This window comes from Myotis yumanensis, unplaced genomic scaffold, assembly GCF_028538775.1.
Source record: "Myotis yumanensis isolate MYYU_CA2020_CCGP unplaced genomic scaffold, mMyoYum1.0.hap1 SCAF_19, whole genome shotgun sequence".
Taxonomy (NCBI): domain Eukaryota; kingdom Metazoa; phylum Chordata; class Mammalia; order Chiroptera; family Vespertilionidae; genus Myotis; species Myotis yumanensis.
In genome coordinates, this window is record NW_027223770.1 from 11,082,440 (window position 1) to 11,095,203 (window position 12,764).

Here is a 12,764-nt window from a genome sequence, read left to right on the forward strand (position 1 = left end):
CCAAACCAGCTAGAGCTCTTCCCAGTGTCTTTACCCTTTCCTGTTTGATTAGACTTTTTTTACGGTAAGCATCCACCAATTTCATAAAGAGAAAAAATTCACTTTCAAAAGAAAAGAAAACAGTGCACGAAGCCGCTGGAAGGAAAAAGGCAGAGGTCGGGAGAGAAAGAAAAAAGGGAAGGAGAAGAAGATTCACCGCAGGGAAAGGTGAGACATCACTTGCCCCCAGTTTCCTGAGTGACCACCAGGAGGCACTGCCTGCAATTCTCACGCTAGGGAAAATGATCCCTTTCGAAAACCAAACACTTGCAATGAACAAACCACTAAAACCATCTTAACTGGAGGGCCCTCTCCCAGGAACCCCTCCTGAAAATGTCAACATTCACCAAACAGATGTGAAAGGCTGTGGAAATGGTCCCCCAGCGTCGGGCAACCTGCGTCTTACCTTTGGAGTCTTCTTGGGCCAGGTGACTACGGGGACCCCAGTGATGGCCAGACTGGGGTCGTCGTCAGCGTGCTCCTTCAGGACATTCTGTGGCCAAACAAAGGAGCCATATTAGCCCAGGGTAGGGGGGAAGACCTCTGAAGGGGGCTGGAGGCCACACCTAAGCAGAGCTCTCCACAAAGCCCGCCACCCACACACTCAGAAGAAACTGAGTCCATGTCACTAACGTGTAAATATTGCTTGTAAATGTCTTGGCTCACTGTTATCTCCCCAGAGCCACACACAATGACTAACCTATAGTAAGCTTCCAGTAAATAACTGAAAAGAAATAAACAAAGCCACAAATTCCCAAAGAGGGACTTTCTACGAAATGCCTGACCAGTACGCCTCAAATCTGTCACAGCCAATAAAAACAGGGGAAGTCTGAGAACTGTCACAGCCAAGAGGAAACGTAATATGGTGTCCTGGAGGACTAGGCAGAGCAACCTGGGTGGGATCCCAGGACTGGTAAAGGCCAGAGGTAAAAACTGAGGCGATGTGAACAAATTACAGACTTCAGTTATAACCATGTGTCAACAACACTGGCTCATTAGTTGTAACAAATGTACTATAAGATGTTAACAATAGGGGAAACGGGGTCTGTGCAGAGTATATGGAAACTGTACTACCTGTTGAATGTTTCTGTAAGTCTAAAACAAAGTCTATTGATAGAAAATAATTTTTAAAATGCCAAGTAGACAGTAACAGTTACAATAAGGTAAAATAGAATGTGTAGGGTACCCATTTTTCTACCATGTACATATTTATTTTTTTTAAACATATTTTATTGATTTTTTACAGAGAGGAAGGGAGAGGGATAGAGAGTTAGAAACATCGATCAGCTGCCTCCTGCACAACCCCCACTGGGGATGTGCCCTCAACCAAGGTACCTGCCCTTGACCGGAATTGAACCTGGGACCCTTCAGTCCACAGGTCGACGCTCTATCCACTGAGCCAAACCAGTCAGGGCCCATGTACATATTTAAAAAGAAATACAGCCCGACTGTGTTGCTCTGTGGTTGAGCATCAACCTATGAACCAGGAGGTTCGATTCACAGTCAGAGCACATTGCCCAGGTTGTGGGCTCGATCCCCAGTATGGGATGTGCAGGAGGCAGCCTATTAGTGATTCTCTCCCAGCATTGATGTTTGTACCTCTTTCTCTCTTCTTCCTTCCTCTCTGAAATCAATAAAAATATTTTTTTAGCCCTAGCCGGTTTGGCTCAGTGGATAGAGCGTCAGCCTGTGGACTGAAGGGTCCCAGGTTCGATTCCGGTCAGGGGCATGTACCTTGGTTGCGGGCACATCCCCAGTGGGAGGTGTGTAGGAGGCAGCTGATCGATGTTTCTTTCTCATTGATGTTTCTAACTCTCTATCTCTCTCCCTTTCTCTCTGTAAAAAATCAATAAAATATATTTAAAAAAAATTTTTTTTAAAAAACGAAATACAACAGATAGAACCAAGAATATGGACATGATTCAACTCTGGTGGGTACTTCACATGGGGCACCGAGAAAGGCTACCAGTGGTTGGGGGGACAGTGGGAACTATGTGTACCGAGGGGAGGGCATTGTTTAGAATTGCCAACGTCCTGATGATAATATTAAGCCAACCAACTTTTCATCTGTTTCCATTTTTAATTATTATTTTCAAATGCACCGAAGACGTCCTATCCTTTAGTACTTACAACCCCTGTCCCCTCCTCATCTCTGTCCATCACTCGGCACAGGTGGGACTAGCTGGGTGAGGGGTGCCCATGTAAACAGCAGGAGGGCAGGCACCGCACGAATGCATGAGAGTGAGATGTACTGAGTACTTTCTCTATGCCGGGCACCATAACAACTACTTCAGATCCACTCTCTCATCCGATCTTCTTGGCCACCCTGTGAGATGGATTTATCACCACCTCCACAGTGTGGATGAGGAACTGTGCCTCTCAAGAGCCTGTCTCCTTTAGTTCCATTCTGGAAGGATCACGGTACTGAGCCACGTGGTTTTCTTGATTCTGTCATAGACGGCACATCATCAGGGAGCCCCATCTGACCCCCGGCCAAACAAAATCAACTAATGTGCATACATTAGCACCAAATGTTTACTCCACAAAAATGCGCAAACCATTCTTTCCTAGAACAGGTCACTGGTCATTCCCCAGTTCCCATCAGCCTCTTTGTTCAACAAAGACCTACACTTTACCTTGTTTAGCTTTATAGTTTATCCAATGATTTCAAATGCCTGTCCTCATTTGGCCTTTTGGGCATTTGGACAGCAGGCAATGTAAGAGGTTTAGTTCCATTATATAAATGAGAAAAATCAAGCTCAGAGGAGTTCCCAGGGAAGCCCAAATCACACAGGTAAAACCTGACTCTCAATCCAGCGTTCCTTCCACAACACCCTTCATCACCAGCCAGAGAAAACGAACATTGAAGGAGCCACGATGTCCCTTCCTTGTTCTCTCAACCTCCAATCCACAATTCACCAGAAATCTCTGATCAAGTTCCTTAAATGTCTAAATCAAAAAATACAGGTGGGACGAGATTAACCAAAAAAAACCTATATGCATATATGCATAGCCCATGGACACAGACAATAATGTGGTGAAGGCCTGGGGTGGGGGTAGTATGGGCTAGACCGGGTCAATGGGGGGGGGGGGGCATCTGTAATACTTTCAACAATGAAGATAAATTTTACAAAAATACAAATGAAAGGGAAAAATGGGTGGTTGATAAGAGCCAAAACCTAGCCATGTGGAGACTGACTTATTTCGGGGACTGTGTCCAATCCCAGGGGCTCTGGTTACTGTGAGCCGCCGTGAGCAGCAGTCGGAGGTCCTGGGGAAACGGAGAGAAGGAGAGAAGACCTGGCCTTTCTGTAACACAAGCCAAAGGTCACACCTGGGCAAGCACCAAGGACGAACACCAGGGGTCAGAAACAGAGTCCTGTTTCTCACTGGTAGTGGCAGCAGGGGGCACCAGCTAAGGATTCTGCCTTGGACCACATTCCTGAGCTGTGTTTTATTTCTCAGTGCAAAAGAGCCCCCAACATCTGGGAAGAGAGGACTGGGGGAGCCCTGAGTGTGCAGCCAGGAAGAAGTTGCTCAGCCACTGTGACAACACTCTCACTTGGAAGGTTAGTTTTGGATTCAAAAATCTTTCCTGGGTCGCCAGAGACCGTGAGGGACTGGTGGCCTGGCCAGACAGACAGGAAGTCCCCTATTCCGGAGGACAGCACGGGTCCACTTCACCCATTCAGGCTCCTGGCCACACAGCATTTAGAGATGCGTGCAGAAGCTCCAATGCTCCTGGGGCTCTAGGAGGCCTGTCCACCTAGTTTACAAACTCCTTAGCCTAATAAGGGCCTCCTCAGATGAGGCTCAGGACCGTAAATATCTCTAAAGACTGTCCAGTTCAACAAATGAGCTAAGTGGGTAGATTATATGAAAATGAGATGTGTCGCCGGTTTGGCTCAGTGGATGGAGCATCGGCCTGTGGACTGGGGGGTCCCGGGTTCGATTCTGGCCAAGGGCACATGCCTGGGTTGTGGGCTCGATCCCCAGTGGGGGGCGTGCAGGAGGCAGCCGATCAATGATTCTCTCTCATCATTGATGTTTCTATCTCTATCCCTCTCCCTTCCTCTCTAAGAATCAATAAAAATATATTTAAAAAAAAAAAAAAAAAAAGAAAATGAGATGTGTCGGCCTAGTGGAAAATACACACTCGGGGAGGCGGTAGGGAGTGGTGGGGACTGCGGTGTGTGAAGTCAGCTGCCCCTCACTCCCCACTGCTTGCCGCCACTCAGGAACATGGGCCAGGGTAGCCAGGACATTGTATGTGAAATGTTGGCAACTAATTACAAAAAAAATGTTTACTACCATGCAGGCCAAACACCACTGAGGCTGAACCCAGGCCTTCAGAGGTCTATCAGGTGGATGTAGGTGAGAGAGAGGAGGGGTCGAGTCCCGCTCCCAGAAAGAAACCTAACCAACCAGGAATCAGGAACACTGCACATAAACAGGTCAGACACACAAGATACTTTTAAAGGAAAAAGGCTCTCCACAGCACTTCCTCTTGAAATGAATGTGTTTTTAACAATTACAATGTTTTCGGAGCCTAATACTATTAATGATTGAATTACTGATGAAAATACCTTATTCTCACTTTACAGGACCTCAGAAGAATAACGTAGCCACAAGACAGAATTCTCAGGCTTCCTCTGGGGAACCCAATATACAAAACTCCTGTCACAAGATTAGGGATTCTTAACCTGGGGTCCGGGAACAGGCTCAGGTGTCCACGACTCCCTGACATTGCATGCACAATTTTGTGTGTATAAGTAGATTTTTCCTAAAAATCTCAAGAGAGGCCAGCAACCTCTAAAAAAGTCAAGAGTCAATGAAAAAAACCATTAGCGAGTAAAGATTTGCTTTACAGAAATACTCACCATAGAGTTTAAGATTTTTAAAGCCAAAAATTATAAAACTTTAATTTCACAACCCCTGTAGAAGATGTACCTGCTCTATCAAAGTGAAATGTACCTGGATTAGTGATTTCATATACTGGCTCCCTCTGCTGGTGGTATCTGTCAGACTACCTGATGTGGGCCCCGGGTCTCACTTCTGCTAGACCCCTGGTCACAGAGCACCAAGGGGAGGACAGCCTTAATCTATAATAATAAAAGCGTAATATGCTAATTAGACCGGAGGACCTTCCGGCGACCTTATGGACAAAGCCTCGGCTGCGAGGGCCGAGCCCGTGCACGAATTTCGTGCATCAGGCCTCTAGTATTTCTATATCCCAAGGCCTCACACACAATGTTTCCTAAACGAATAATTGAACTAATTAACAAACCCTGGGTAGAGTTTGCACACCTCAAAAAAAGAGACTTAAATTCTGTTTCAAACCCCAGCAGGCAGCTGGATTTTCTTGGGAACCAGACATTGGAGAAGGAAGCTCAGATGCCTCTGAAGCTTCACTCCAAAAAGCCTTAGCCATGCTGACAGGAGGGAGTTCCTGGAGCATATCCACACAGGAGTTCTGGAGGCATTCTTGCGTCCTCATCCCTGCTCTGTCATTTCACGCACGTCCCTTAACGTTTCTGAAACTATTTCCTCATCCTGAAAGGGCAGATAATAAGGGTAACTACCACTTGCCTCGCCCTGGTACCTGGCAAGTAGTAAGCTTTCCACAAATGTTAGGATTATGATAACAGGACAAGGCTGCCCAGTGTATTTCCTTTTTCTTAAACACCTGTTCACTAGCCCTCTGCCTCTTGCAGCCCTCCCCATCTGGAGGACTCCTATGCCACCTCAAAGCCCAGCCCAAATGCCCTCTGCATAACTATCCCAGAGCCCTGGCCAGCTCCCATGCTCAGGGTACACACGGCATGCTCAATGGCACTTCATTCTCTGTCTCCTGATTTCTTCACCTGCCTGCTTCGCTGCTAAACAGTGAACTTCCTGAGGGCAGTGACTACGACCCTCTGCTTTCTGTTCCCCAATGGATAGCACAGCTGGTGCTCAATGAAAGTTGGACCAATAATTAGGCTCCACTACGTGGAGAACTCTGGACCCCGGGAGGCCAGGTGGCCCACTTTAGCTGGCCACCTTGAGGCTCACCAGGATGTACAACCGGCTCACGTGAAATGGATACATGTTCCAGAGGAAGCCAACCCAGAACACCAGTCTCTCAGACCAGGAGGGCGGAGTCCGTCCCCAAAACCAACGGCAGCACCTGTGACGCTCCCATAGCGACTACTGTTGGCAAATCCTCAAATTCCAACAGGTGCGAGGAAGAACTCATTGTCAACCACAAAACCGTCTTCCACCAGAGTCTCCACTCGGACACCCTGGATGAGCTGACTTGGACCAGAGGCCCCTCTCTGTGCATGGATGTGTCCCAAGGAAGGTCTGCTCCAAGCCACCCTGTGCTGAGCTGCCCCTGGAGAAACGATGCTTTGAACAGACCCTCCCAAGCCCTCAGCTGTACAGCCCCAGACGCGGCTCCCTGCCCACCTTCACACCCTCCAGGAGCGCCTGGGGGTCCTCGATGCCCTCGGGGACACACTTCTTGTTTTCTGGGAGGGATTCAAGTTTCTCCACCAGAGCTTTCAGGCCCTTCAGTTCAAACTCGGTGAGGTGGGTCCATTTGGCAGGGACCTCGGTGGTGGGAGAGCCAGTGGGCGTCTTAGGGTCGTCTATGGGCATCGTCGTGGACTTGACGCTTTCCTCTGACTCATTGGACAAAGTCCTTTTGAGGAACCGCAGGGCAGGTGCTTTGGGCTTCTTCCCGGGGGGCTCCTGGTCCTCAGAGGGGATGCTGGTGGGTGAGGCAGGGCCATCGGCAGGTGGCTTGGGCACCTTATCTGCACCCTCTTCTTCCTCCTCCTCCTCCTTCTCCTCCTCCTGGGGCTGCTGCTCACAAGACTCCTCCTCCATGTCCAGCCAGGAATCAGATGAGAAGCCGTCTATACTGGGCTTTCTTGGGGTATCTACAGGGGGTGGGAGTGAAGGGATCACAAAAGAAGACTGAGATGAGCACCCTAAACTCCCTGCTGAAAGTCATGTGACCTCCATTCCCCCCGCGCCCCTTTACACTGGAGATCGAGCTTCTTGAATAGTTCTAACGGTCTATGCCTCCCTCACTTCTAGAAAGGTTGGGGTCGGTCAGACACAGGTTCAAATCCCAGCTCAGCTTCCTCCAGCCATGTGTACCCACACAAGATGCTTCACCTCTCTGAACACACCTGGCATTTTATATTTTCAACATATAAAAATAACACAAAAGAGCATAGATGATATCTGATTCCACTCACTGGGATGTCCAGACAGCGGAAAAACCCAGAGACAGAAAGCAGATTAGCGACTGCTGGTTTCTCTCTGGGGTGATGAATGTTCTAGAAATTCACTGTGGTGATGGCTGCACAACTACAAACCATTGAAGTGAACACATTAAACAGGTGAGTTGTGTGGAATGTGAATTATATCCCCATTGTGCTCTTTAAAAATATAAGGCAGCCCAGCCAGTGTAGCTCAGTGGTTGAATATTGACCTATAAACCAGGCGGTCAGTTTGATTCCCAGTCAGAGCATAAGCCCTGGTGGGGTGGTGGGTCCGATCTCTAGTAAGGGACGTGCATTTTGATAATTTTCTCTCATCATTGATGTTTCTTTTTTTCTTCTTTTAAAAATTTATCTTTATTGATTTCAGAAAGGAAGGGAGAGGGAGAGAAAGATAGAAGCATCAACGATGAGAGAGAATCATTGATTGACTGCCTCCTGCACGCCCCACACTGGGGATCGAGCACGCAACGCAGGCATATGCCCTGAGCAGAAATCGAACCGTGACCTCCTGGTTCATAGGTTGATGCTCAACCACTGAGCCAATACCGGCTGGGCTCATTGATGATTCTCTCTCTCCCTCTCCCTTCCTCTCTCTGAAATATATATATATATCTCAACGACAACTTCCTCCGAAGGTCTGTTGTGAGGATTAAATAAGGCCTCACAGAGCAGAGCACGGTTCCTGGCACACAGCTAGCATTTGATCAATGAGGTGTGTCTCCCTAACATCCCCCCTTCTCCTTGGTAGAAGGACTAGAGAGCTGGGGGAAACAGTGGCAAGAAAATTTAAGAATTTTCATTGGGCACCGATGACCCAAACTCTGACTCAAGATTGCCTCTCAGGTCCAGCCGGCATGGCTCAGTGGTAGAGCGTCGACCTATGAACCAGGAGGTCAGGGTTTGATTCCCGGTTAAGGGCACATGCCCAGGTTGTGGGCTGGATCCCCAGTAGAGGGCGTGCAGGAGACAGCCGATCCATGATTCTCTCTCATCATTGATGTTTCTCTCTCTCTCCTCCTTCTAAAATCAATAAAATATATATATATAAAAGATTGCCTCTCGGAATCTGGAATGTTCTTCTCCAACCCTAAATACCCAATGAGAGAAGGGACTTATTTCCTGGCCTGGGGCTGCCACAAAATCAAGCCTCCGGTCCCCGCAGGAGCGTGGCACGACTACAATCACAGCAGCTCTCACGCTATTTCAAAATCATTTCCATCTCCTACCGGGCTGGCGACTTCAGAAGAGTGGGTTGCAGGGTTTCGGCATTTTTCACACCCGAATATCGTATCATCTGACAGGAACGTAACTCAAAACAGACCACCACCACCCCCGACAAAACTGAATTTTCAGGAGGCAAATGAGCATTTCCCAATGAAACCCAGGCAGAAACATGTTCCCGACCCTATGCTCACCTGAAACCAACCCCTAAAGGCACTAAGGATGGGAGTCAAGGGAAGGAAGGAGGTTTAACGATAGAGAAAAAAGAATCTCAAAATCCTGGAGATAACAGCAGTAATCATGCGGCCCTATTGCATTTTTCTATCTTGTGTTGAGAAAGATGTAATAATTGAGGCACAGCGGATCCGCATCCAGTAAAACTGCAGCGGTGACAGCTCAGAGGCAGAGGGAAGAAGTGGGGCTGTCAGAGCTGGACGCAGCTTTGGGGCAGGCGTCTGTGAGTCAGGACGCAAGGACTGAGCATTCTGGGGGCGTCCCTTTAAGTAAGGGCAGCAGGGCAGGGCACTACAGCTGCTGCGAGAACCACCCACTGCCCTGCCAGGCTTGTGTTTCCAGTCCTGGTCACCCCTCTGCTGGGTCAAAGCTGGCCTGGGATTTGAGGGACTGGCTGCATCTCGTGGGCCTGCTCTTATATGGACAAAAACCCAACCCCCAGGGCACAGGGAGGGGGAAGGTCATTGGTAGCTACTGAGGAATAAAAACAACCGGGATGCTTTGTTCCGTGGGGATCTTGCTTCCGCAATCACGCCCAGGACTGGCCCCTCCCACATCTGCATAGTCACCAGCGCGACCTGGAGGCCATCAATGTGACTCGGTTGGGGTCATGATTTCGTTTCCTTGGACTCTGCATTCCAAGTGGGAATCTGACAAGGATGGCTTCCCAGCTAAGGTGTCTCTAGGAATCTGCCTGACACTCTGGCTCAAGAGATTTCCCGGAACCCAAAGACTCTCAAGGGCCCCACTGAAAAAAATGCTTTCTGCCCCAGCTGAGCGGTCAAGGTGGGTGACCCCGCCATCCACTCACCAATCAGCATTGATTCTCTCTGGTATTCCTGAGTGAGGTAGGACCTCTGGGTCACACAGTACACGTATCTCTCCAAGACATACCAGCACATCTCATAGTAGAAGGGGTAACGGAATTTGGGCTGCACCTGAAAACAAAGACCCAGGGACGGAGGTCAGTTTCTGGAGGGCAAAGGGAAAAGGAGGGAGAGAATTGAGGGGGTGAGGGCTCCCAGGGGTGGGAATTATTTTCATCATCTTAGCAAGAGCACAAATGGTGTGAGGGAAAAATGGGGAGGGGCTGCAGGGCAAGGGGGAGGCGCTGGATGGAGGAAGAATACCAGGAGCATGCACGAATGAGAGGGGAGGAAAAGGCCTAGGCGAGCGCCTTTCAAGGTTCCTTGAGCTGCGCGCCACCGGATGGGGTTGGCTTTGTGCTTCGAGAAACAGAATTGTCCCCTGACCCACAAATGCGAGCCACTGCCTGATTCCAGCTACAACAGAAACGGGCTCCTGTCGTTCTTAAAAATTCTTGCACAGACTCTGCTAACCCACCCTCCCCTGAAAAACAGAAATCAATCCCAGAACCTTACCCAAGTCCATGTGCAGACAGGCTATCAAGCATCTCCTGCACTCTGAGGGAAAGGCCACACCAGGCGGACCAATGAGAATGGAGGGGTGTGGCCTCTCCACCCCTGGGGGCGGGGCCTAAGAGGGGTCCACCTCCAGCTCCTTCTCCACCACCACCTGGCACTGCCCAGCCTGCATTCCCAGACGGCTCCCTTGGACACAAGTTCCTGGCGTAACTCTAACACCAAGGGACACACCCCAGGTCTGGAGCAGGAGTTCAGACAAGAGATCCCTTCTTGGCTGTTTCTTATAGGGGACGAAGGATAGGTGCCGACAGCTTTGTGTATCAGAACTATGAAAAGGCCTGGAACCCAGGGGAATGCACGCAGGGTCTATATGGGTGAGATGGCAGCGAAAGATGGGAAGCAAGCAATACCACTGACGGCCCTGGCACAGATGAACCTTCCAGAAACTGCATCCTGAGCGGGCAAGGGAGGACTGACGGACTGGGAGGGTGGTCCCTCTCCCATCTCTGGCTGTTCTTCCCCCACAAGGCTGTATATAGACACTGCACGTCTACACTCACTCCTGCTTGCCTGCCCTCTCACCAAGGGTGTGTCTGCCTCAAGGGACCTCTGCAGGGGCCGAGAACCCCTCTCCACCTCTTCTACTCAGGGAGCTGGATGTTAATACACTCTCCCAATTTTCTCTGCTGACAATCAACAGGCAACATCCTACATGTGAGACAAAAACAAAGACAAGCAGGCCCAGGTCCACCACATGCCCTTCAATACTATTTTCCTGCCCCTCTCACCGTGCCCACTGGAAAGGGTCCCAACCTCACCCTTCCTGAGAGTCCCAGCTCTCAGTTCCCCATCCAGGCCCTGCTGATTCAGTTTCCAGACGCAAGGCCCTTTTCCCATATTTGGGGCCTCGCCTCTCCCATCTGTGTATTGGGTCCATTTGACCTCCCTGCCTCTGGTGGATGGTATGCTTTGGAATGAGATTCTGGCTGCCGCATGCTTTTGAGCTCCTGGGTGGGGGGATTGGGGGGGGGGGGGAAATTCATGGTGTTGGGAACATCATCTAGCGGTTTCCTTGGCTCCAGCGACTTTCCCCAGGGGCCAGTTTTCTTGCTGGAATAGTATGCCACTAATGGTCTTCTTTCAGTCACCAGGTCAGTTCCCTCTGGAGTTTAAAAAGGAGAGAGGCCCTTCTACGCCAGGCAGACCCTGACCTCCTGGGAAGAAGGGTTTGGGCGTCTCAGCCCCACCCCTACTCCAGAACAAAGGCCAACCGATTTGGAAACAAATCGCCCATACCTAGAGCAGAGGACACACAGGCCCTCCTCTTCTCAGACCCTCACTCACATCTCCTGATTTTAGACTCCATTGATAAACCTCCCAAGCTGCTTCTGACTTTTCAAATTTGGGGAGATCATCCAAGCCATTCTGCATTGATGGGCACCATGGCACCCGAGAATCTTTGTAGATTAGAGGGGAGGGATTTTTTTGGCTCTATTTCAGCAGAGGACGGTAAGTCTCCCCTCACTGTTGCTGAGCCCAAGAGAAACCAGCTGGGTGAAAACAAATGCTGATGAAGGAATTAAAATTCTTTTCATTTTCTTTTTTCTTTTTCTTTTTCTTTTTTTTTTTTTCCAAGAGAGCACCGCAGGAAACAAAATTGGCAAAGAATTGACTTACAAACGGGTTGTCGCCTTCCACCCTTCGCCTTCAAAAGGTTTCAGCCACATGCCTGGGAACATTAAACACACGATTGCTCAACATTAATTGTTGACAAAAATCGGAGCCTCATCAAATTGAGTTGTTCACCAAAAGGCAAGGCGGTTGGTGGTTCAGGGAACATCGCGTGCTCCCTACCTGCGGGGTCATCCAGGTGTCAGCGGGCCTCCAGGGGCCAGTCTGAGGTCCCAAAGGCCCATTGGAGTGGCACCTGGCCTGAGCCCTTCCTCTTACAGCAGGAGGTCAGAACCACAGGTGTTTCGGGGCATCGAGAACTCCCAGGCCTCAGGATTTGAAAAGCTAAAATATGAGGGTGGGTAGAAGTATCTTAAAAATTTTGTTTTTCTCCTGGAAAAAAAAAAAAGGCAATGGGGGGAAAAATCCAATGGTAGGAGCAAGGTGAGAGGAAGGGTAAATTATTTGCAATTTCCAAATAGATTCACTGACTGAGAGGAAATGGGGCATGCGGGCATTACCTTTCCTGAGAAGGCTGCTTTCACTAGAACCATTAGGGAAAAGGAAAAAAAAAAAAAGGTAAATAAAGGAGAGATGGCAGTTTAATGATCGTTGGGACCATCCCTACTTGGAGTTAAAAATACATAGTGATGGTTGTTGAGATGTTATCTTCAAATAACAAGCATGCAACTTGCCCATTCTTTGCTTTCGTCCTTTCATCCCTCTGCATATTTTTAGAATGAGAGGGGAAAGAGTTAATCTCCAAAGGGGACAGAGGGGCAGGAAATGGAAACCCACCAGTCCCAGAACACCTGTTTGCGCTTGTCTTCGGGGCAGCAGGTAAAGTCACCTATCACCCGGCGCAGAAAAACTTAAACTGTGAGAGCAAGACATGGCTTCCCAGACCTAGGAGAATCATGAGGTTCCCCTGGTCTGG

The 12,764-nt window shown here is 49.2% G+C and overlaps 1 protein-coding gene across 5 annotated transcripts in view; it reads right to left on the minus strand.

The window, feature by feature from the left end:
* The window catches only part of KDM2B (lysine demethylase 2B), an 88,680-nt gene that overhangs the window by 40,617 nt on the left and 35,299 nt on the right, over positions 1-12,764 (minus strand). For all 5 annotated transcript variants that reach the window (XM_070399163.1, XM_070399166.1, XM_070399164.1 and 2 more), the window contains 3 exons: positions 9,583-9,709; positions 6,490-6,965; positions 446-532 (listed from right to left, as the gene is read on the minus strand). In XM_070399163.1, coding sequence (XP_070255264.1) covers positions 446-532; positions 6,490-6,965; positions 9,583-9,709 — 690 coding nt within the window. The remainder of the gene's footprint in view (positions 1-445; positions 533-6,489; positions 6,966-9,582; positions 9,710-12,764) is intronic.